The 24,303-nt window shown below is 34.2% G+C and overlaps 3 protein-coding genes and 1 pseudogene across 3 annotated transcripts; 1 reads left to right on the top strand and 3 right to left on the bottom strand.

Annotated features, from left to right (window-relative positions):
• Positions 1-393: 393 nt before the first annotated feature.
• LOC143573761 (uncharacterized) lies at positions 394-6,661 on the top strand. Its single transcript, XM_077058558.1, has 2 exons — positions 394-846; positions 6,644-6,661. The coding sequence occupies exons 1-2, from the start codon at positions 394-396 to the stop codon at positions 6,659-6,661; spliced, it is 471 nt and encodes a 156-aa protein (XP_076914673.1).
• Positions 6,662-13,116: 6,455 nt separating this feature from the next.
• On the bottom strand, positions 13,117-16,832 carry LOC143573767 (polygalacturonase At1g48100-like). Its single transcript, XM_077058565.1, has 6 exons — positions 16,221-16,832; positions 15,968-16,135; positions 15,481-15,525; positions 15,173-15,380; positions 14,604-14,685; positions 13,117-14,054 (listed from the first exon to the last, which is right to left on the bottom strand). Exons 1-6 carry the CDS (start codon positions 16,563-16,565, stop codon positions 13,955-13,957), a joined length of 948 nt encoding a protein of 315 aa, XP_076914680.1. The 5' UTR covers positions 16,566-16,832; the 3' UTR covers positions 13,117-13,954.
• On the bottom strand, positions 13,550-13,900 carry LOC143573760 (polygalacturonase At1g48100 pseudogene; annotated as a pseudogene).
• Positions 16,833-23,419: 6,587 nt separating the features above from the next.
• LOC143573759 (uncharacterized) lies at positions 23,420-24,010 on the bottom strand. The gene has a single exon (XM_077058557.1). The coding sequence runs from the start codon at positions 24,008-24,010 to the stop codon at positions 23,420-23,422; it is 591 nt and encodes a 196-aa protein (XP_076914672.1).
• Positions 24,011-24,303: the final 293 nt, after the last annotated feature.

Here is a 24,303-nt window from a genome sequence, read left to right as displayed (position 1 = left end):
CGAAATGGGGCATCTTAGCTTCAATTTCCCTAAAAAGAATACTTTGGTAGGAGGAACTGGGGGAGGTGTCGGAGGAAGTGGCACCAAGAATGACGGAAAGAAAGGAAATGCTCGAGTCTTTGTACTCGACACGAAGAAGGTTGCGGACATACCGAACACCATCATCGGTGCATTCTTAGTTAATAAAGTTTATGCTAGAGTTTTATTTGATTCAGGTGCAAATAAAGTTTTATAGATTATAAATTTTGTAGTCAATTAAACGAACCTTTAGAAAAACTAAATATACGTTTAAGCGTTAAGACATCCAATGGTGAGACAGTTAAGATTTCCGAAACCTTAGAAAATGGAAAGATCTTGTTAGCAAGTTATGTCATACCCGTTCAATTATTACCCATGACATTAGCCGGTTTTGACATAGTTCTTGGTATAGACTGGTTATCTGATAACCATGCTCGTATCATCTTCAATAAGAAAGCCATAGAACTACAAGCTCCTAATAAACGAACAATACAAATTGCCGGTGACAAAGATGTTGGTCAAGCTAGCATAATTTCCATGATAAAATCTAAAAAATGTCTAAACCAATGTTGTTTAGAATTTATGGCCTATGTTGCCGAAGAGCCAAAACCAAAAGAGACAAAAGATGTACTTATAGTTGCCGAATTTTCAGACGTCTTTCCCGATGAGTTACCAGGTATTCCACCTAACCGAGAAGTCGAGTTTAGAATAGACTTGATTCCTATAACTACACCAATAGCCAAAGCTCCATATCAATTATCTCCGATGGAAATGAAAGAGTTGAAGAAACAACTGGATGACTACTGGAAAAAGGGTTTATTCGTCCAAGTTTGTCGCCTTGGAGAGCTCCGATATTATTCGTCAAGAAGAAAGACGTATCAATGAGGATGTGTATTGATTATAAAGCCTTGAACAAAGTAACTATTGAAAATCGATATCCGCTACCAAGAATTGACGATATATTCGATCAATTGCAAGGAGCGAGCTATTTTTCTAAAATAGACTTATGTTTGGGATATCATCAATTAAAATTTCAAGAAGAAGACATTTTGAAAACGGCATTTCACATAAGGTATGGACATTACAAGTTCACCGTAATGCCATTTGGACTCACTAATGCCCCAGCTACTTTCATGGACATGATGAACAGAATTTGCAAACCCTATTTAGATAAATTTGTCATCATATTCATTGACGATCTACTAATTTATTCTAAATCGCAAGAACATCACAAAGTGCATCTTAGGATCTTACTTGAAATACTTAGGAACGAGAAATTGCACGTTGAGTTTTCAAAGTGCGAATTATGGCTTCATGAAGTACAATTTCTTGGTCATGTGGTTAATGGCAAAGGAATTCAAGTAGACCCTGCCAAGATTGAAGCAATTGCTAAGTAGGAAAATCCAAAATCCCCAACCGAAATTCGAAGTTTCTTAGGTTTGGCGAGATACTATCAAAGATTTATTGAAAATTTCTCACGTATAGTTGTTCCTTTAACTTTGTTAACTCGAAAGAACGTCAAGTATGAATAGGGAACCAAACAATAAGAAAGCAAATGACTTACTCAAACAAAAGCTTACTAGCGCACCTATACTGGCCTTGACAGAAGGTAGGAAAGATTCCGTTGTATTTAGTGATGCATCCCATTTAGGTTTGGGTTGTGTACTAATGCAAAGAACGAAAATAATAGCTTTTGTTTTTTGTCAATTTTTCACTAAAAGAATTATACGACTCACGATCTAGAGTTATGTGCCATAATTTTCTCTTTGAAATTATGGAGACACTATCTTTCTGGAGTTAATTTTATCGTGTACACTGATCATAATAGTTTGAAGCACATATTTGATCGAAAATAACTTAACATGCGTCAAAGGAGATGGATGGAAACCTTGAATGATTATGATTGTGAAATCATCTATCATGAAGGTAAAACCAATGTGGTGGCTTACGCATTAAGCCGAAAAGAACATGAGAAACCCAAGAGAGTTAGAGCTTTAAGATTAGAAATTCAGATAGATCTAATCGAACAAATCAAGAAAGCTCAAAAGCAATCTATAGAAAAAAAATAACATATCTAAAGAAAAGCTTAATGGTAAAATTGACTCTTTATTCAAAGGAGATGATGGTATACTCAGACTTGGAAATAGAATCTGGGTACCAATAATCGGAGAGCTACGTGAAAAGATAATGAATGAAGCTCATAAGTCAAAATACATGATGCACCTCGGTAATGATAAGATGTACCAAAATCTTAAACCTAACTACTGGTGGAATGAATGAAGAAAGACATTGCTCTGCATGTAGCTAAGTGTCTAACATGTTTACAAGTAATGCTGAGCATCAAAAGCCCTTGGGTTTTCTTCAACAGCCCGAACTTCCCGTTTGGAAATGGGAAATGATAACCATGGACTTTATAACAAAACCTCCAAGGACTACTCGTCAACATAGCGTAATCTGGGTTATTATAGATAGGTTAACCAAATTCTCATTTCTTACCTATCAATGAGTCTTACTCTATGGATAAATTGGAACGAATATACGTAAACAATATCGTATTTACATTGTGTGCCATTATTTATCATATCCGATCGAGATAGTAGATTTACATCTCATGTTTGGTATAGTTTCCAAAAAGCGTTAGGAACCCAATTGAATCTTAGCACTACTTATCATCCTCAACGATGGGAAAATCTAAATAGCTATTCAAGCACTTGAAGATATGCTCCGAGCTTGTGTGATCGAATTAGGAGGAAGTTGGGCTGACCATCTTCCCATAATGGAATTCTCGTATAAAATTAGTTATCACACAAGTATTCAAGTCGCGCCATTCGAAGCTTTGTATGGACGAAAATATAGAACGCCGGTATGTTGGTCTGAAACTGGAGATAACCAAATGTCTGGACTCGAAATAGTCCAAGAAACCACAGATAAAGTGTTACATATCCGTGAGCGACTTAAGACGGGTATATATCGACAAAAGAGTTATGCTGATGTTCATCGTAAGCAGTTGGAATTTCAAGTAAGCGATAAGGTGTTATTGAAAGTATCACCTTGGAAAGGGGTGATTCGGAAAAAAAAGGAAAACTAAGTCCATGTTTTGTTGGACCATTCGAAGTGCTTGAATGAATTGACACTACATCTTATCGCTTACGTTTGCCCAAAGAAATGAAATGAATACACGACGTGTTCCATGTTTCCAACCTACGTAAGTGTCTGGCTAATGAGATTTTAGCTATGTCTTTAAGAGATGTCGAAATCAAAGAAAATTTGTGGAAAAACCTCTACAAATTGAAGATTTTAAAGTTAATAACCTTAAAGGTGAAAAACTAAAATTAGCAAAATAAGATGGAATTCCCGAAGAGGACCGGAATTTACTTGGGAATTGGAATCTAAGATAAGAAAGAAATACCCGCACCTATTTTAACGAATCTCGAGGACGAGATTCATTCCAAGGTGGGGAGGATGTAACATCTCTAAAAATACCATATTTATTTTAGGTTAAAAATGTCAACTTTGAAAATAAAAGGATCCAAAAATATTTTAATAATAAATATGGTAAAGAAATAAGGAAATATATGTAGATTAAAAATATGGAAGCATTCCATGTTAAGGAAATAAGAATCCATCCCACTTGGAAAGAAGGAAGAAAATGGAACTACTTCACATGGGTATAAATAAGGAAGATAAAGTTCATCCCACGTGGAAAGTAGGAAATAACTGGAAGCTCTTTATAAGGAGTTGAGTTTCCATACTAATATTCTTATATGTCATGCATGCACCATTGGTCCTAGTGGAGGGTGCGAAGCAACCGATGCGCACACGCACGGGCCAGGGGCACAATGTGGCGCTTTGATGGCGCACTTTGCATCGTCGTGAGCTGCTTGAGAGCCGCCTTAGTATTTTTGGAAAGTGGAAGCGAGACCAACAAGTGACAAGATTTCAAAGTTAAGGGACTAAAATGGAAATTACGGTTTTCAAAACCATCGCAATATGAGATGAGTCAGAAGAATAACCCATCGCGATACACGATAGGTACATCACATTTCCCCAGGATGGCGGTGTCGCGATACGCGATCACCTAACCTTCGCGATGACCAGGCGAAATAATTGTGGACACGTGTCCAACTAGGTGGCAGGTCTTCTAGGTGACCAATCAGACCTATTGGGCGACATCGCGATACGCGATGGCCAAACCAAAGTTCCAGCGCGATACACGATGGAATATAATATTCAGAGGCGGTTGAGCGGTCCATCGCGATACGCGATGGATCCACTTTTTAGCCTGTCACGTACCGCGATGGGTCGTAATTTAAACTCTATAAATAGGGGTGTCGAGATCTACCGTGTACATCCCAAATCAAACTTCACACTCATATTGACTCGATATTCGTGCCTTGATCCCAACGTTCCTACGATTCATTTCTCAAAGTACGTGCAAGTATTGAAGCTTTGTTTGTTTGTATTCTCAATTAACCGTCGACAAGTATAAGTGTTGCACCCGTCAAGCTTAGGCATTTCATATAAGCTCGTGATACAAGGTTGGGGTAATGCCTGATTATTTTATTATATATGGCTTAGACCTTAGTCGGGAGTATAGTCTATACCTTGATGAGATAATAAGTGAAATATAATTTTATTAAACAAGAGTATAGTTAAAATATTATTTCTTTATAATTACAAAGATTTTGTAATGTTTCTTAACAAAGAAGAAATTCAGTATATGCGTTTCTTCATGAAGAACTAACGTAGTGTTTTATTAATAAATGTTTTGGACTAAGGTTCAAGTATAAAGAAATAATTATCAAGGTAAAAAATATGCAAATAGACTAAAGGTCTATATCTAGATCATTGATCTAGTATTTATACTTGGTTATTCTCGTACTATAGGTCCGAGGTAACTTCCGAACAAAATCAGTGAAAGCGCTGATCAAAAGAAAGGTGAATACGCTCATAACTTTAAAGCTCTTTAATCGAGACATTTACCAAGAAACCAAAGTTAATTGGGATAATATATTCCTAAAACTTTAGTATATGCTGGCAATTGGGTTAGTTATACATGTGTTTGGATCCTCTCAAATGTGGTAGAGGGTAGGCATACCCCTCCACGCATGGTACACATTCCCATCTCATTGAGCCGGTCTATAAGGCTGTGAGGGCTTGATTAATATGATATAATTGGTACTCTGGTCTAGAGTATGAACTAAAGAAATAAATGTTTTCATAAATGTTTTAGCGTCAGCATGTTCACCAACATGTGTTGCTGACGTATTTTTTAAAATGTTTTACAGGTAACCAAGAGTAGATGTTTGGATTTGGAGATTAGCCGTTGGACAATCTAATGGCTCATGAAGTTTTAATATTAAAATATTGTAAATTATGGTTTATAACTTCAACTCTTTTGTAACAAACCAACGGGTGTTAATTCCCGTCTTTTGCAACATATTTATATTTTAATCATAACTTTCGCTTTACAACCTTAAACTCTGATATATTTACAAAACATGTACCAACTATTGGTCACACGCTTAAACCCTAAGTTAGGGTGTGGCAGCTAGGCCCTCGATGGGCCAAGTGATGGCACCTCCTTTGGAAACATGATTTTTTTTGTTTAGTTATGGTATAATAACGAACGTAGCAGAAACAGACCAAATTTGTGTAGATATACCGCATCGACGCTCGGACTTACAAAACTCGGGCTTTACTAACGACAAAGTTTTATCGACCGACGTCACGCCATTGGTCGACCTCAGTTTTTATATTCTGTTGACTTTTTTGTTTTAGTTCCTCTATAGTAACGAACGTAACTGAAACCGAGGTACCATAACAAACACCTTAATGTCCAGGAGCGAAATAGTCGGTTTTATCAATGGCTGAGTTTTAGTGAACGATGCCACCTTATTGGTCGATCTCTGTTTTTATATTTTGTGTGTTTTTTTTATGTTTTAGTTACAGTACCGTAACTAACGTAATAGAAACCTAGGTAACGCAACTTTTTTAGTTCTTTTCCGTAATGAGCGCAATGAAAATCGACCAAATTTGCTTATATATATTGAGGATTCATGTATTCATTATGATCTTAACCTTTTGTAGGATATAGTCTATGATATAGTCGATTATGAATAACTAGGGCACGGTGTGTGTTTTGAGATTGTAGCTAGACAGAGTAAAAGTGTACAAGTAATCAAAATAATTGAATCGTTAATTTAGAATGATTTACGGGACTATAAATAGACTCTGACTCATTCGCTAAACATCCCTTAGTGAATGAGTCACATTCACTGTGCCATTCGCTAAACAATCCTTAGCGAATGGCCTCTATACATTAGCTATCATACGCTAACATTCCCTAGCGAATGAGCAACACAAAACATGTTCATTCACTAACATTCTGAACTTTACAATAATGATATAACTAGTCCCTTGACTTATAACTAATACCTAAACAATAATAAAAGATTGAGACAAAAACTGATGTATCAACAGATATACTGCCTCAACACGGACATATAACACTCGGGTTTTGCTAACGAACGAAATTTACTGATCGGCGCCACCCCAGTAGTCGACCTCAGTTTTATCGACCGAATAAATATTGTTTTAAATATGTTGTTTTTGTAATATACAGGCTTTAGAGCCCGTTTGACACACAAGATGATCCAAATTATCAAATCACAAGTAAAGTAAATAATTACATAACTTATATGAAAAAATGTATTACATGTATGACAAAATGTATTACATCTATACTGTGTGTACATAAATTGATTTTATTTATATCACAAAATGATTTTTTTAATAAAAAAATGCATGTGAATTTAATAAAAAAAACACATGAAAAAACGTACCCGATGACACCCCTTCTATTGAAAATATCATTCTTGGTATCATTTATGTATAGTTGAAGGAATTTCGGTTATGAACCCATTTTGGGAATAAGGCTTCTCTTACAATATTAGTTCTGACCACTCAGCCAAAATACAGATGGAGCGTTATCTTTGTTGATATATTTATCAATTTATTACCCATAGAAGGAAAGGAGAACATTAAATTGTAACGACGAATGCTATAACTATATTTTTATGAGCTACACAATGAAAAATATTTTGATAAGTTTCAGGGGGCTTCTTGGCTTTGCCATAATGACAACATAAAAAGCAACATGTTATCCCATTAAATGTTGTGAATATATTGCTTGAATTGAGCATAGTTTTGCATGACATGCTTCTCATACAACGTTTCAATCACCATTTAAGCAAAAACTAATGTTGACACAAATGTTTCAAATTTGATAAAATTTAGAAGTATTGATAGGCCTAAGGTGGCATGTCGGAAGTATTCGCTATGTTTTCTTAAATTCTAATAGTTGAGTGAAACATAGTCAAGTTACAAAATTCCGGACCTTTTGATTATTTCTAGCTAAAAATACCATTGAAAATAAATTTGAAACCCGAATCATATTTAAAATTCTAATTTTCATCCTTTTGACATTTTCAGGTCAACATTTGAACATGTAACAAATTTGACGTTAAGTCTATTTGCATTATCAAACTTTTAAAAATACTTAGATTTTCCATTTTTGACCCGTAACAAATTTTGAACCAAATGTAGTTTACTTTTATCAAACAATCTATTTAGCAACTTTTGACCCGTAAAAATCAAATTTAAGTCTTACAAAACCCCGAAACAATCATTGATAAAAGAACCATGATATTAAATATGATAAGCATATTATCCTTACATTTTAACATATATATAGTGTACTAAATTAACCGATAAAATAAATGGATAGATTTTAAAACATATATTTATAAATTATATATTTATATGACAATTTACAATAAAAAAATAATAATATTAATAAATAATAATAATAATAATAGATAAATGGATTGATTTAAAAAAATAGATCGACTTTTTTAAGTATTTATTTATAATTCAATGATTTTATAATTCAATGATTAAAAAAATTGCTTTGTAAAATGAAAACATATTTGAGTTTTGTTTTTCTTTACAATCTTCAACAATATGCGTAGTATAATATGTTAATGATAGCATTTTGAAATTGTATTGTTTTCAATATTTAACAAACATGATTTGTTGTTGATTTTTGAATTTCACTAAGTATTTGGGAATATATAGTAAAATAATATGTTAATATATATTTTCATAAAAATGTATTGATATAATATAAATAGAGTGTAAAAGGAAAGTGAATAATTAACTATCTATGACATATATTATGATAATTATGATATTAGTTTTGGAGGGGAAATAGTTGTGATGTATAACCACAAAGTGACACGTATCACAATTATTTTCTTTTATTAGAAGAGTAGGATTATACGAGTGCCACTAATTTTTTTATTATATGTCAATTTAACGAATTCATTTTTTAGATAAATTTTGATACTGTAATGAACGTAGTCAATACTTAAGAAATTCGAGTTGACTTTGCTGCAATACCTGGATTTTATCGACCAAATTCGCCGTGCAATGCACAGGTAATTTACTAGTTAATATTAAAAATTTGATAAGTTTGGTGCCGCTAAGTTTGATAACTTTTTTACCCTAATTTAAAAAACTTAAAAAGAAAATTATCTAAATACGTATAAATGATTAGTTTGGTGCCGCTAAGTCGCCATTGGGCCACTTGGCGGCACCTAACTTGTCCATAACATTATGTTTTTATTTTTGTTTTTTCATTCTAGCATTGTAACGAACATAATGGAAGCTGACCAAATGACGTTTTTTCCTTTTCTTTAGTTTGTTTTAATCCCAATATCATACCGAACGTGACGGAAAACGACCTAATTTTCATAGACTCAACATCTCAATGCCCAGGACTGACAATGCTCGGTTTTACTAACGCCCAAGTTTACTGACCGACACCACCCCATTGGTATACTCAATTTATATATTTCCCCCTTTCTTACCGTAACAAATGTAGCCGAAACCGACCGAATTTGTGTCTACTTAGAGTCTCAATGCTGGGGCCCGACATCGCTTGGGTTTTTACCCACCCGGGTTTACCCACCAAACAAACGTCGTTATAAATAATGTATTTTGTTTATATATTAATTTGAGAAATATATATTTTTAGACGCTAAGGTTTTACCAATGATGTCTATACCGTAACAAATGTAAATGATATTAACTGAATTCGACCAACACTCAGATTTCAACATTGAGGTTTTACCAATTGTCCCGGCGCAACGCGGCGGGTGAAAATCTAGTTAAATACAAAAGGAGTTACTCCTTTACGTGTTCTTAATATGATTTATTCCCCGCAATTTCGCCGAAAGTAACATCGACTTGCTGGCAAGCCTACTAAAAGTGTTCGTCGCATGATTCTCATGCATTTCAAGGGAGATTAACTAACCAATTTCTTAAATTGGCGATGTTTTAACCAAAAAACAATTTTTGTTTAATCTATTTTTGAATAAAAGTTTGAGTGAGGTCTTTTAGTTGGTTGGATTTATTGTTGGTCCCATCATTTGTTACTATCGTTAGTGTAGTAGTTCCTAGTGCATCTTCTACTTTGACGCCCCATTACTACATGCGTAATGGAGTTTGGCTTCCACAAATAATAATATGATGTAGCAGTGGGTTAACGTTTGTAATACTCGGTCTAATGTAATTAGTAATCTTTACTCATCTCTTTTGACTTACGAAACACATAAATAGCCTTACACATATTGCCATACCCTAACTCACGAACATGATAAATCCCACCAATGCATTAATGGTAAGGATGGGAAGGGTGTTGCTAGGTGTTTGGTGAGAGAAGAGGGTGTTGTTGTTATTATTATTATTATTATTATTATTATTATTATTATTATTTCTTTTTTTTTTTAATCAAGTGATTAAAACGATATGGGTGTTCATTTTACGGTTACAAAATGATTCCATCGAATCGAAACAAAACCTTTTACAGAGGAACTGAATTGCATATTCGGTGTTTTGGTTCTGTTTAAGATTGAAAGCATATTGAGTTTTTGGTTTTAGAAAATTTTTATGCTGAATTGAACCACATGACCAAAATAGCAATTCTAAAAGTTATTAAAGTCTTTGTAATCAGGTTGAATTCAATTACATTTTTAAACCAACACAATTATAACATATAATAACAAAATATTAATTAAAAAAAACTAAAATAATTATTTTTTTATTCAATGGAAATCGAAAACATGACCAAATTCAAATTTAGCTTTTGGTATAGAAATCCTTAAAATTCTGTTTTCAGTTACAGCAAATAAAATTAAATTGATTAAACTAGAATAAACCGAAACCAAACCAATAAACTCCCTTAAATATCAACCAATGTCTCGATGATCTACAATAATTCTTGATCTAACAATGATCAACAATTTGTTTACTTTTAAACTCAACCCTGGCCATGTATATATTTTTCATAAAACAATATAAAATCTTTAGAAATATTAAATTAGCTAATAATAACTATATAAAACCATTGACAAATGTACAAAACGTCCCTCTCTCTCCTTACTAGTTAGAATTATCGAAGGTGCATTTACCCCTAAGACCTAAATATAGGGCAACCTGGTTGAGCTTTTTAACTTATCATGGTGGCGCATGTTTATTTATATTTCAATCCCATGCCTAAAAAGAGATTCTGTTGTGACCATAAAACTCTTATGGAAGTTTGTCATATGTTTATTCATATTAATACATTAAGCTAGCACACCATGAGAATAACTTTTAAACACATAACTTTAAGGTGGGCTTGCACTTAAAAAGCACTACATTCTTGCATGCTTTTGATATCATGAAAGATGAAAATGGTTATAGACTTTTAATCGCATTTGATTAGGTGGGTCCGGAGGATACTCAATTTTAAGGATACCAAACGCAATTTTGAAAATGAAACTCATGACGGATAAACGCCAAGTTAGAGATAAACTAACTTTGTTTTCCACCGGGGTCATAATTATAGGTCCGGATTGAATCCTGGTCACGACTGATACAATGTGTTACAAAAAATTTAACTTCATAAGGTTGCCCTTAAATAAAAATGAAAGTGACAAAATTATCGTTAGCCAAGTAAAAACAAAGTTAACCGCTTCAGTACGTTTCAAATTTGATTTTATTATTCACCACATATGTCAATGTTCATAACCAAATAAAGTTTGGTAGTATATGTATGATACAAGTTTTAAAAAAAGTGTGAGATCAGTTCATGCCTTAAAATCCAAACACGGATACAAGTTACAACCATGTTGTATTGAAAAACTATTATCTGGTTTTGACACCTTATTTAATTAAAAGAAAATAAAGCCGAAAAGATTTACATATAAAGAAATAATTTGATTTGGAAGTAATTTAAAATTATATTAAATTCAATTTAATTATCAAAAACACATAGTAATGTATTTATTTCAATTTATTTAAGAATAAGAAAAAATATGGTAAATATGTAATAATTCAGTTTTGCCTAACATATGAATCATTTATAAACTTAACATGATAAGTATGTGTTACCCATAACACTCATTTAAATTGCCATATTAGAAAAAACATATAAAAATGGGAAGTTTTTCCTTTAGTTTTTCGCTTTTATTAGCATGATATGTGATCATTGACCAAGTGACCCTACTCTAACGAATCAAGCACCCGTTATACATTGGCGTGAATTTTAATGGAAGTGATAACACTTGTCAAACAATCTCGCATGGAATAAAATGTAAATTTAAATTTAAATGCAGTGACGAAACTTGAAAATACATGTCGAGGGGGCCAGACTCAATATGTATAAAAAATTCCTAGACTAGAATTTCGGTCGAAAACGGGTGAATTTATACCATGTATAAAAATTTTCGGCTGAAAAATGATAAATTTACAGTGTCGAGCGAAAAAAAGGAGGTCGGGCTCAAAATTTCGATCGGAAACGGATAAATTTACACTATGTACAAAAATTTTCGGCCAAAAAGTGGATAAATTTACACTACCGAGCAAAAAACTGAGAGGGCCGAGCTCAAAATTTCGGTCGAAAACGAGTAAATTTACAATATGTATAAAAAATTTCGGCTGAAAAACACTATCGAGCGAAAAAACGGAAGGGGCCGGGCCACCCCTGCCAAACTAAAGCTACGCCAATGATTAAATGTTTCTCGATGCAAGATGCGAAGAGAGGTTTCTTATCCATGGCACATGGCACACTACTTGATAAATCTCAATGCCCTAGCAGATACGAGCAGAATGAAAAGATGAAGAACTTTTCATATGCATGGGAAATTGGATCCATCATGTACAACATGTTATGCGCTAGATCAGACATATAATATGATTTAAGCATGACAAGTCATTATCAATAGAATCTAGGAATGACTCATTAGTTGAGGTCTAGAACATCCTAAAGTATATTCGGAGGACAAAGGATATGATCTTGGTGTATGAAGGAGTGCTAAAAGAACTTATTGTGAGATGTTATACATATGCAAGCTTTCAAACTAAGCGTGATGATTTATGATCACAATCAGATACGTGTTCGCTCTTAATGGTGGAGAAATCAATTGGAGAAGCTCCAAGCAAAAGGTGGTTACACAGTCCACAACAAAGTATGAATACAATGTTGCTTTTTAGGCGACCAAGGATATTGCTTGAATGAAAAATCTCATCACTAATATCAAGGTATTGTTGAGCATCGAGAAACCTACATATATCTTCTGTGACAATACTCAATTCAGGTGATGATGCTCAAGCTAAAGAGCCATAGTCGCATCATAGTACATAGCATATTCAGAGGATGTTTGCTACATTCGGGAAATAGTTGAACAAAGAGATGGCTTCATTAGCAAAGTGCGTACATATATGAATTTAGCAAATTAATTCACAAAGCATACGCCTCAAGTCAAACTTGAGGCGCATGCCAGTTCTATAGGGCTTCATAAGTCTAGTGATTGAATTCGATCTATAATTTGTACTTTTTTTACGAACTATATAGTAGTATCATTTTATCTGATTTGACTTGTTCTATCTTACATTAATGCGTACTATGGTTTGTGGCAGCATGCTTATACTCTGCGAATGACTAGGGTTTTCTAAAGTGCACAGTTGATCAAATTTATGGTGGTAACTTTGAGGTAAGACTATCGTGGGTCGTTTGGATGTAAAATCGTAACAAAAGACTACAAATATTTCTTGAAGGTAAATATTGTTTGTGACCGCCTTCAAGAACGCTTCATGCATTAACGTCTTGAGTGTTTTGAAAACATGGTAGTATCTTTGTATCTTTTAAATTGAGATGTATATCGGGGCTTAAGTTCATTGAACGTTAGTCTTTGACATTATCTAACAATGTTTATTGACCAAATAGTACTTAAGGGTCTTGTTAGGAGAAATGTGAAATGCGGTGAGATGCGTGCACATATATGATAAGTACAACTTCAGTTATATTCTATAAATTTCGCAAATTACAACATAAGGGGATGGAGCTTCTCTTGTCCCATTGACACATCACCCATATATTGTTTACAAACTTTAATCATAGTTTTCACAGTTTGCTATTAATTATTCAACATTGATCAATCTCGATATCAGGAACCGAATCAGGGTTACCCTCCAACAAGCAGAATACTGGTGGGATAGTGACGGTCTGCGAAGCCCCATACGCATTCCAACAAAATGGACTTGCCATAATTTGGCCCTGCGAGGGCACCAATTCGATGTCAGAAAATGTCAAGTTGGTACATGGGACGCTGCTACTGCACCCTAAATGCATTGCTGGACTTCTAGCATCATATGTTCCCCTAATCTTCTCATAATTTATGTCAGAAATATGTACAGCCGATGTCTGGTTTGGGCACATTCCTTTCGTTTGGCAATAGTATTGGTCAATCATGATCGGGTTGCGAACACTATCCATATGGATATTGAAAAACTTCACTTTTGATACTGAGCCGAACCCTCCTTGCCATGTCTAAATCCGAACTCCATTGTCAGAATGCCTTATCACTGAGTCCATGACGGTTATGTTTGACACACATGCTCGTGTGTTACGTATCCCGAGGCTACCAATGCTACAACAAACGATATAAACAAGTCAATGACACAAAAATGACATGAGGTTGGTTTGTGTGTTATTTATTTGTGTTCGTTTATGTTCATATTTGAATGAAATTTTGGATACATGATTTACGTAGTGTTTATATTTGTTATTTGTTTTCATTTAAGTGGGTTTATTTATGCTTGTTTATTCGTTTACGTTTGTTCATATATATCCTTTTATCGTTATTCAAGTATGTTTGTTAACTATTCGTTTAGATTTAAATGAATGAACATAAACGAACACGAACACATTCATTTTTTAAACGAATGAATATGGGCACAAATATTTGCTTGACTAGATGTTCATATTCGTTTAAAGTTAAATGAATAAACACGAACATGTCATAGTTCGTGTTTTTTTATTCGTGTTTTTTTATTCGTTTACAGCGTAGAAGCAGATATCCTGGATATAGTTTTCTTTTAAAATGCATGATTATTTACACAAATCGACAAATTAGTTGTACATGGAAAGTTAATTTTATAATGAGTATGGGTTTGGCACAAAAGTGAGGAATGTTTACCTTATCCCATGGCTTGGACCACATGTTATGTTCTTTATGTCAATATTATAACTCCCGGCTCCAATTGAGACACAATCGTCGCCTACATATTGTACAACCAGGAACAAATTAATTATTAATAATATATTTTCTTTTAATTTAATAAATGATGTTTAATATTGTTTATTAGTACCTAACTTAGAACAACATGAAGTAAACGGGGTTGGAAAATATCAATATATAAACTTTTTAATTTTTTATGTACATCTTATGGGTTGGAAATGTATTACATAATAACGACTTAAAAAATCAAAATATGTTAATAATAGGTTTCAAATATACATTAAATTACGATTTAATTGAAACACAAGTTACATAATGAGGTTTTAAAATTTTAAAATAAAAGGTATTTTAAAAAAGGTTTGCTTTATTAGTATAGTTACGATTTTCTTAAAAATATATATCATGAATTAAAAGAAAAATATGCACTTAAAAAGAGAGTAAAGCTGCAAAAAAAAAATGATAAACAAGTTATATGCAAACAATACATGACCGACATATATTCTAGTCTATTAGAGCAGATAGATTACCATTGGATATAAGTGAATTGTATATCGTCACATCATATGTGTTCTCAACATGGATTCCGTCAGTGTTGGGGCTCAACGAAGGAGCTTTAATATTCAGTGACTCGATGTGTACTCCGTTACACCCGTCAAATCGGAAGTTGAATTGGGGGCTGTTTTCCACTTTAATTCCCTTAACCGTAACATTTGTGCTCATGAAAAACCTAATCGTCTGCATGATCAATTCATTGAGAGGATAATTAGCGTTTTTATTATATATTTGAAGTTATACTGGTATATTTAAATAGTAAGCTCACATATGTTAAACTTACAACGGGGCTATCACAAGGACCAGCCAATGTTGTTCCATTTGGTCCCTATCAAATAATCAAAATTCAAAACCATTATTAGTAAAATCTACAAGCTATCACACCAATTTATGTGGTGGTCAGGAAATTTTCTTTAGGTTTCCTTCTGCGAGGTCCTAGGTTCAAGCCCTGACGGCTTATATGCATGCTCTTAAATATGGGTAGCACTATAAAAAATATATATAATATATTATAAATACGTTGTAATGCACGGTTATCTAACATAATCAACTTAGAAAAGCAGACAATTATTTGCATAATGATTAAAATCAGATGTCTACATAAAAAGTTTAAGAAATATTATATTGCAATTTGCACGTAAATCTATCCATTAATATTAGTTAATTATGCAAAAACAATTTAATAAGTATGTTTATAAATTAGTTAATGATAAAGTTCTTATTTTTTTATATATTATAGGAAACACAGGAAAAGAGAAAATGAACCATACTTTGTGAGGTTTGCAAGGAAGATCCCACCACTTTTCTCCTCTCCCATCAATAACTCCACCACCTTGTAGAGACATTCCATTTACCCTATAAAACACAAGCCATTGTCTCTTGCTCAAACCTTTAGGCCACAAACTTGGTCCATCTGGTGCCATTATTGTTCCTTCAATCTATAAACATAAAAAAGAATCATTATTAAACTCAAAACCACATCATGCATCAAAAAAGAAGACATGCATGTATTCACATGATTACCTGAAAGACTACCCTATTTCCACAACTTCCAGTGAAAATTGTGGACTGTATCAAGAAACTATAATGCCTTGGGACAAGAAGGATTGATGGTTCATCGCTTTGACAGGCGGAATCCCACGCCATCTTGAATCCTTCTGTATCATCTGTCACACCGTCTCCAACAGACCCGAACGATCTCACATCAAAAACCCTTGGAAGGTTCAGAGTTTTGGGAGACGGGGATGGTTCGGGTGCAAGAGAAGGTGCTAGTGAAATGTGGTCGAGTGACCGAGAGTGGACAGTACTACAATAAATGTAGAGACTCATGAAAAAGAGCGCATAAGTGTAGCAAGTTATTAATTCCATGGTGAGCTATAGCTAGAATAAGAGGTTGGCTTAGGGTTTTATAGGACAGAAAAAGGTAAAATGTAGACAAAAGGAATCACAATTGTATGGTACTAAACCTTATCAATAGCACCCTAGATAACCAGTTTCATAGGGTTATGGTTGAAAAATGGCAAAAGAGAGAAGGCACCCACGTTTGTAGGAAGTTGAATTATGGTTTGCTTGATAACAAAGACTTTAGATGGTGTGGGTGTGACCACAATCGGCACCAAGGGACGATCAAGTTGCACCACACCAGTTGAACAAAAGGAATTGCATAGGGAAAGAGGTGTTTGTTCTCTTCATTTATACTTAGCCACTTACGTAGGTGAAGTAGTTCTAAGTGGAAGGGTGGCTTAAAAGTTATTATTATTTTTTAATCTTAGGGGGTGAGCCGACCATCAATTATCTTTTAGGAAATAGTGGATTTTTTAAGCCATTGGTTGTTTACAAAAGTGATGATGATAAAAACTTTTTTATTTTTTAATTGTTTGAAAAATGGGTTAGTAGCCGTATATATAGATAGCTATTTTGGTTTCTCGAACTTCGCAATCCACTACAAGAAACAAGCCCTATAGTGACCACCCCGATCGATTTCGACGACATTAGGTTATCAGTGGTTATTTCCTTTTCGACATTAGGTAGCGACTTTAGTTTTGCAGATTTTAACAACCTAAAGTTGCTACCTAGTTGCGACTAACTAAATTTAACAAACACAGAAGGCTCTATTGTTGATCATTACATTTAAACTGACATGTTAATTATATGAGCTACATTGAACCAGAACTTAAGAAGAGATTACATTTAGGTGCTGTTTGTTTTTCCTCAAAAGCACTTTTCCACCTCTTTTGTCTGCACTGAGAAGAAGGCGCGCAGACGTTGGGCTCTGCAGTGTGTTTGTTTTCCCAAAGACGTTTCATTAATAAACGTCCGTGCGCTCTCTTCTCCTAGAAGTGTTGGTATTGTTACTTCTCACCTCTTCTACCCCATTTTATTCCATAGTTCTTCTTCTTCATTCATCAGAGACTCCCAAATAACTTCTCCTCCTCCACCACTCCACCGCTGCCGCATCCACTCTTCCACCGCCGCCTCCAATCCTCCACCGCGCCGCCTCCACTCCTCAACAGTCGCCGCTGCACACCACGTCGCCAACCACCAACCCTGCTGCACACCACCCTGTCACCGACCACCAACCTCGCTGCACACCATCCCGTCACCGACGACCCTGTCACCATCCCGCCTGCTCCGACGCCTTTTCCATGTTTAGTAACTGTTAATTAGATATGTTAATTGATTAGTTTTTTTTAGGTTTTTGTTATTTGATTTGTTCAATTAGGGTATTGGGTTTTTGTTAATTTAATTCTTGTTAATTGATTGTTAATTCTTAATTGATTTGTAAATTGATTGTTCTATGTCTTTAGATACATTATATGTTTGAACTATCAAGTTGGGTTTGGGTGATCATCGATCGATTAACCAAATCTGCTCATTTTATTCCGATCCGCGAGAAGTATTCTGTCGAGCAGCTTGCTCAAATCTATGTTCGGGAAATCGTGTGCCGACACGGTTTGCCATTGTCTATCATCTCCGACCGCGATGCCCGTTTTACCCCTCATTTTTTGCGTTCACTTCAAGAAGCTTTGGGAACACGTCTCGATCTTAGCACCGCTTATCATCCTCAAACGGACGGTCAATCCGAACGCACAATCCAAACACTCGAGGATATGCTACAAGCATGTGTTCTTGATTTTGGTGGGAATTAGGATTCTCATCTTCCGTTCATCGAGTTCTCCTACAACAATAGCTACCACTCTAGCATTGATGTGGCTCCTTTTCAAGCTCTTTACGGTCGTAAATGTCGTTCCCCGATTTGTTGGAACGAAATCGGTGAAGCTCAAATCACGGGACCCGAAATGGTCCAAGAAGCCACCGACGTCATTGATCAAATCCGTAAAAATCTCCTAACCGCTAGAAATCGTCAAAAGAGTTACGCCGACAAACGGCGAAAACCGATCGAATTTAATGTTGACGATCTTGTCCTTCTAAAAGTATCTCCTTGGAAGGGGGTAGTCCGTTTTGGAAAGAAGGGTAAACTAGCTCCTCGTTTCGTTGGTCCTTTTAAAATTCTTGAACGCGTTGGGAAAGTAGCGTATCAACTTGAACTACCGCAAGAACTTGCCGGTGTTCATCCTACATTTCATGTTTCGAATCTCAAAAAGTGCCTAGCCGAGGGTAATCTTCATATACCCCTCGATGAAGTTCATGTTGATGAGTCTATGATTATGGTTGAACAACCCGTTGAGATTATGGATCGCAACGAGAAGAAAACCAAGCGTAGTCGTATTCGGTTAGTAAAAGTTCGTTGGGAATCACGGCGTGGCACGGAGTTTACTTGGGAACGAGAAGACACAATGAAAGAGAAGTATCCACATTTGTTTGCATCGTCGCTTCATCTTAATTTCGGGACGAAATTTTCTAAAGTAGGGAATAATGTGAAATTCGTCAATTTCGGGTCACTTTTGTTATGTAAACCCGACCCGTTTGTAACCCGAACATTTCAAATATATAAAATATTGGATCTTGTCATTTAAAATATATAAAATATTATTTTTTTTTATATTATGCATTGTTTGACCATTTAAACATACCCATTTTTATGCAAACCATAAAAGAATCTTTATACCCAACCCTTCACTCATTCCCTATATATACACACCCATCTTCTTCATTTTACTCTTGCTACATCTCCAAAAACTCTCTCAAAACTCCATAGATTCAAGGTTGTTATTTCTTATGTATTCTTGAAGTTTTGACTTCTCAAGTCAAACTAACTATAGTCTTTCATTCTAACTTGTTCATCTAACATTACTAACTCTTGAATATGGTGATACAACATATATATAATACACACCCCTTGTTTCCTTTATTTGTTACTTCACCGACTTTGGTTGGTTAAGTTTCGAATGTCATAAGGCAAGGCTTCATGGAGGACTTCGTGTTCTTGATATATATTTACACACACATAACTTATTATACATATCACTTATGACTAACTTCTAACCCTTTAGTTTGTTCATCTTATTTACAAGTTCCATGGTGTGGGTTTGTATAAGACTAACCTCGGTTTAACCGAAACTAGTCCAAATCGGAAACCGAACTTTTGTTTACTAGTTTTGTTAAAATAATTGTTTAAACATGTTTGTTGCTAGATTTGAGTTTCAAAAATCATTTTTACAAGTTCTTTGATATTAAGCATATGGAATCCATCTATGAACTCGTTGGGAGATGGAAACCGAACTAAACTGAAACTTTTGCTTAAAAGACTTGTAGTTAACTTTGTTTGTTGTAAAATTTAAGTTTTCTTCATTTATAAACCAATATACAAGTTCTCTGATATTTGGGCATGTAGAAACCATCTATGAACTATTTGTGAGATGGAGACCAAACCAAACCGAACTATACCGACTTTTACTCGCTTAAGACACACAAGTGTGTTTTTAGCTATCAAGACTTGTATATTTCTTTAAAAAAAAATAGTTTACAAACTGATTTTAATTATTTTCTTAAGTACTTGGAATAGTTGGATCCAACTTGATCTCATAACTTAGTTTGGACCGACAAAACCGAACACTCGCTTAACATGCGTTGTTAGTTCTAAACAATAGATCTACATACTTGGTTAAGTGTTAGTATGTTTTAATGAGTTATCTCATAACAATTAATATTTTGGAAAGTTGACTTTGGGTTTGACCATTTGTCAAGACCCGAACCGACAACCCGAACACTCATTAAAAACCCGTTTTAGTATCTTTAGCCTAATGGAACTTGCATTTTAGCATTTTCCCCACCTTATTACTTAACACTGGTTAAGTAAATATTAAGGTTAGATACTTTAACCCGGTTTTGAGCAAACTTACATTTTTTAAAAGGGTTATTATTATAAATTCTTAAATAGTTACATTTTAAACCTTGAACTTTAATTGATTAGTTTTTGCAACAATTATTTTATTTAAAGATCTTCAAGACAACCTTTATAAATCCAAGACTTTCTTTTATTTAGGCTTCATACGTTAAACTCGTCGTTCCGGTAAATCTCCAAATAATCAATCTTTCAAGTTTGTTACTTGAATGTGAGTAACTTCATACCCCGTTTTCTATCTTTTATTTTGGGGTGACATTTCAACTTATCTAAACTAAATGTTTTATACTTGGGTCTTAAACCACAAACGTTGTTGTATACCTTACTTGAATAATTGCTCGATTTGGTGTTCTATGCTTAGTTGACTATGTGTTTATCTCTTTTGGATGGTGGAACTATTAATCCTAGACCATTTGGCAACCCCTCATGGCAAGGTGTCGTTAACGTAATGCAATTAACGATAACTATAAAATCCTAAACTATTTGGCAACCCCTTATAGTTGGGTGTCGCTAACTTGTTAGCGATAACTATTTATCCAAGTTTATAGCTATTATTTATGGTTTTGTATACTAGTTTTGTGGCTTTTCATACTATATATCTATTGTTCAAACTTATGAATTGCTCACCAACCTTTGTGTTGATAAACTTTATTTTATGAAATGTTACAGGTTTGCATCTAGGTTGATTATGGAGTTCGGTGAAGAAAACGTCACAAATACCGTTAGGATATTAGCAAAAATGAACAATATTTGATTTGCTATATTTTGTTATATTTTGTTGTATTTGAGTTATGAATATTTGGTTATGTGACATTTTCGATGTTGTGAAATGAAATGAGTTTGTTAAATATTGTCGCTTTAAATAGTGTCATGCGCTTATGAGCAATCGTTGCACCCCAGCATGTTCCGCCGCCTTTTGTCGGGGTGTGACAAATTAATTAAAAAAATGTTTGGTTTATTCTAATTATCGGGTTTGGGATAGTTTGAGTCGTGATTGGGTTAGTTTGTGTCATGTTGTTTGGTTTTTGTTTGTGTTAGTACGTGTTATTTTAGGTTGTTCGGGTTATTCTAACATGTATTTATTTGTTTATTTATATAGATTTGACGAGACTCGACAACGGCTACACTTATGGGACTTGACAGTTTGATTACGAGATTAATGTCAGAAATTTTTTTTATAGATTGTTTGTAAGAGCCTAACGATTCTCATACATGTTAAACTTGGATGATGTATTTTGATGTTATTATTTTTAATTATGGACAATTTGTATTATTTTGTATAAATATTAGATTTATGTATTTTTAATTGTTGTTGGATAATTTTAGCAGTTTGCAGACGTTAAAAAACAAACATTATTCTTCTTGCAGACTGCAGAGATTTGGTCCACCTCTTCTGCTACATATGTCTGCAGATGTGGTCCGCAGACCGCAGACATTTTAGCTCTTAAAAATCAAACAGCACCTTAGTCTAACTCATAATCGTTATAAAATTAGTTGAGATCCATTTTTATTTGTTAAATTAAGACCGAAAAGCTTATAAAGTAATTATGACATCATCAACCAAAGTACCATTTTCTTTCCAAAGTGGGGTGTTTTTAAATATTAAATCCCCACCAAAAACCCCACAAGGAGTATGGAAATTGTGGTTTGGACGGTGGAGTGTGCATATGAGAATGCAGAAACAAGAAATAAAAGAGGCTGAGTGGAAGATACATGTCAGACCAAACATAATAACAATTCTTTCTCTTTGCCTACTCTTGAATATATCTCCGTATGAAAATATAATATAAACTATGAAAATTAATAAAAACGTAGTTTAAAACCAAAATATAAGATTACAATAATTAAACTCCAGTGACGAAGTTGTACAGGCCTCGATCCATACGATGACGGAACCAGGAAACTTTATATATAGGATCCAAAATAAATTTTGTTTTACGTTCATAATAAATCCTTGATTTTCATTTTTATATTATAAGTACAAAACGATTACAGTAGCTTTGGGCAAACGGGCAACAAGTTGCGTCGCAACCTCTTTTTGAATAACAATTATTCCTAATAAAAATGTAGCTTTAGGACTTAGGAGCCGAAGATGTCCCATGTACGACACGTCGAACCCTACTAAAAAAAGTCACAGCCTCTGGGGCCAGAAACCCAATGTACCAAAAGCAAATGAGAGAAAGACATGTTGATTCTTTAAACAAGTTTTCTCGTGTTTAACAACTTGGCCGATTCAGCCTTCAACGCAGCCTGACCCACAACCAACCCACGGTCCCTGAGCCCAACAAGAGGAGACACTCTTGTAAGATCCACACAGGCGTGCTTTTCCCCTGCCCACCCGAATACAAGAATATCAGCTGGTCGTAAAGTAGACCTCTCTTCAAGAGGAGCCGTGAAAAAGTTAACGGGTGTCTCCTTTTTAGCAGAAATTCCTACCCATTTAAGAACATCACACATAACATGCCTAACCAAATCATGTCTTTTCATAATTATATGTCGACCTCTCTTTCTAACAACCAATGTCACAGTAGAACCATTCTCCATTCACACTAGAACGATTTTCAACTTCTTTTAACATAACTTTAATTTTGTATTTAGTATATTATATATTTATACTTTTGTAAATATTTTTATAAATGATATTTCTATACAATAAAATTTGTTATTCAGATTTACAGAAAAAAACGAAAAATCATTTAAACTTTAATAAATATAATAAGATAAATGTACAAACAAATGAATCAGAAAAAATAAAATAATATAAAAAACTTCCTTTTTATATATATACTAGTTTTTAGCCCGCGTGTTAGGGTCACTTAATATATTTTTATGTTACATATTATTGTAGAGTTTAGTGTAGAAATCAATCAATAACAATTATGAACTCAAAATAGTTTATCAAATATTGAAATCAAACTTACAAATAAATTTCCTTCAAGTAAGAAAAGATCTCCTTGAAGGCACCATTTGTTGCCTTGTTAGTTTGTTTGCCACCCACTTTTAGTATAAGGCTATGGTTTGGTAGTCCAACTATTTTTAGACCGTATAATAGCTCAATGAAGTATAAATTTAGATCAATATTTCCATCTATATAGTCAGACTTCGATACAGAATATGAGCTTAAGTACTCAACTGGTTCACCAGGGAAGCTTTCGATTAGACAGTCGTTCATTTCATGGACGACCTCATTTGTTGGTGCAAGTAATGATCTTTGTTGAAAGTAGTTAGGGTCTTCGTTGTTTAAAATGTCTTGATACACAAACTGAATTAGCTTTGTGATAGGGTCATTACATTTTTCGACATGTAGATCATTTGGTCTCTCTAGTTTTGTTGTACTGTCATTAGGCTCGCCGACTTTACCTTCTCCGATGTCTAGTAACCATTGTGCAAAGTTTTTTGTTTCCTCTATATCAGGAGATGGTTGACCAATTGTTAACCTTAGGTTTCCTGTTAGTCTAAGGACACGACATTCTTCCAATTTAAAAGATTTGAATCTCTCATGGGTCATCTCTGAACTAACATGACATAAGATTACCATGAAAACGAATATGGTTATACGAAGTCAAATAATACACGTTGATTATCACACAATCAAACTAAAAAGATTTGAATCTCTCATGGGTCGGCTCTGAAATAAAACCATAATTCACCATAAAATTCACAATTCACAGGTTTCTTGATTCTTTCGTTTCATTTTCGATTTATTATGAAATTTAATCCTTTGTACTGTACTCTTTTAACAAAAGAATGCATGAAATTTAAGCAAGGAGCACTTAAGTAGTTAAGTGAATAACATTACAT

Source organism: Bidens hawaiensis, unplaced genomic scaffold, assembly GCF_021521415.1.
Source record: "Bidens hawaiensis isolate Kalapana, Puna unplaced genomic scaffold, B.hawaiensis_p1.1 tig00026629_1, whole genome shotgun sequence".
NCBI classification, from domain to species: Eukaryota; Viridiplantae; Streptophyta; class Magnoliopsida; order Asterales; family Asteraceae; genus Bidens; species Bidens hawaiensis.
Note: the sequence above shows the minus strand (reverse complement) of the source record. Positions and strands in the feature narration are given on the sequence as shown.

What these genes read in the sequence shown, in the direction of transcription:
- LOC143573761 (XM_077058558.1), top strand. Translation starts at nt 394, where the DNA reads ATGACATTAGCCGGTTTTGACATAGTTCTTGGTATAGACTGGTTATCT.
- LOC143573767 (XM_077058565.1), bottom strand. Translation starts at nt 16,565, where the DNA reads ATGGAATTAATAACTTGCTACACTTATGCGCTCTTTTTCATGAGTCTC. An exon ending in CAATTCACTTATATCCAATG is followed by an intron (nt 14,686 to 15,172) that starts GTAATCTATCTG and finishes TACAATATGTAG; the next exon opens with GCGACGATTGTGTCTCAATT. An exon ending in GGTCCAAGCCATGGGATAAG is followed by an intron (nt 14,055 to 14,603) that starts GTAAACATTCCT and finishes CGTTTGTTGTAG; the next exon opens with CATTGGTAGCCTCGGGATAC.
- LOC143573759 (XM_077058557.1), bottom strand. Translation starts at nt 24,010, where the DNA reads ATGACCCATGAGAGATTCAAATCTTTTAAATTGGAAGAATGTCGTGTC.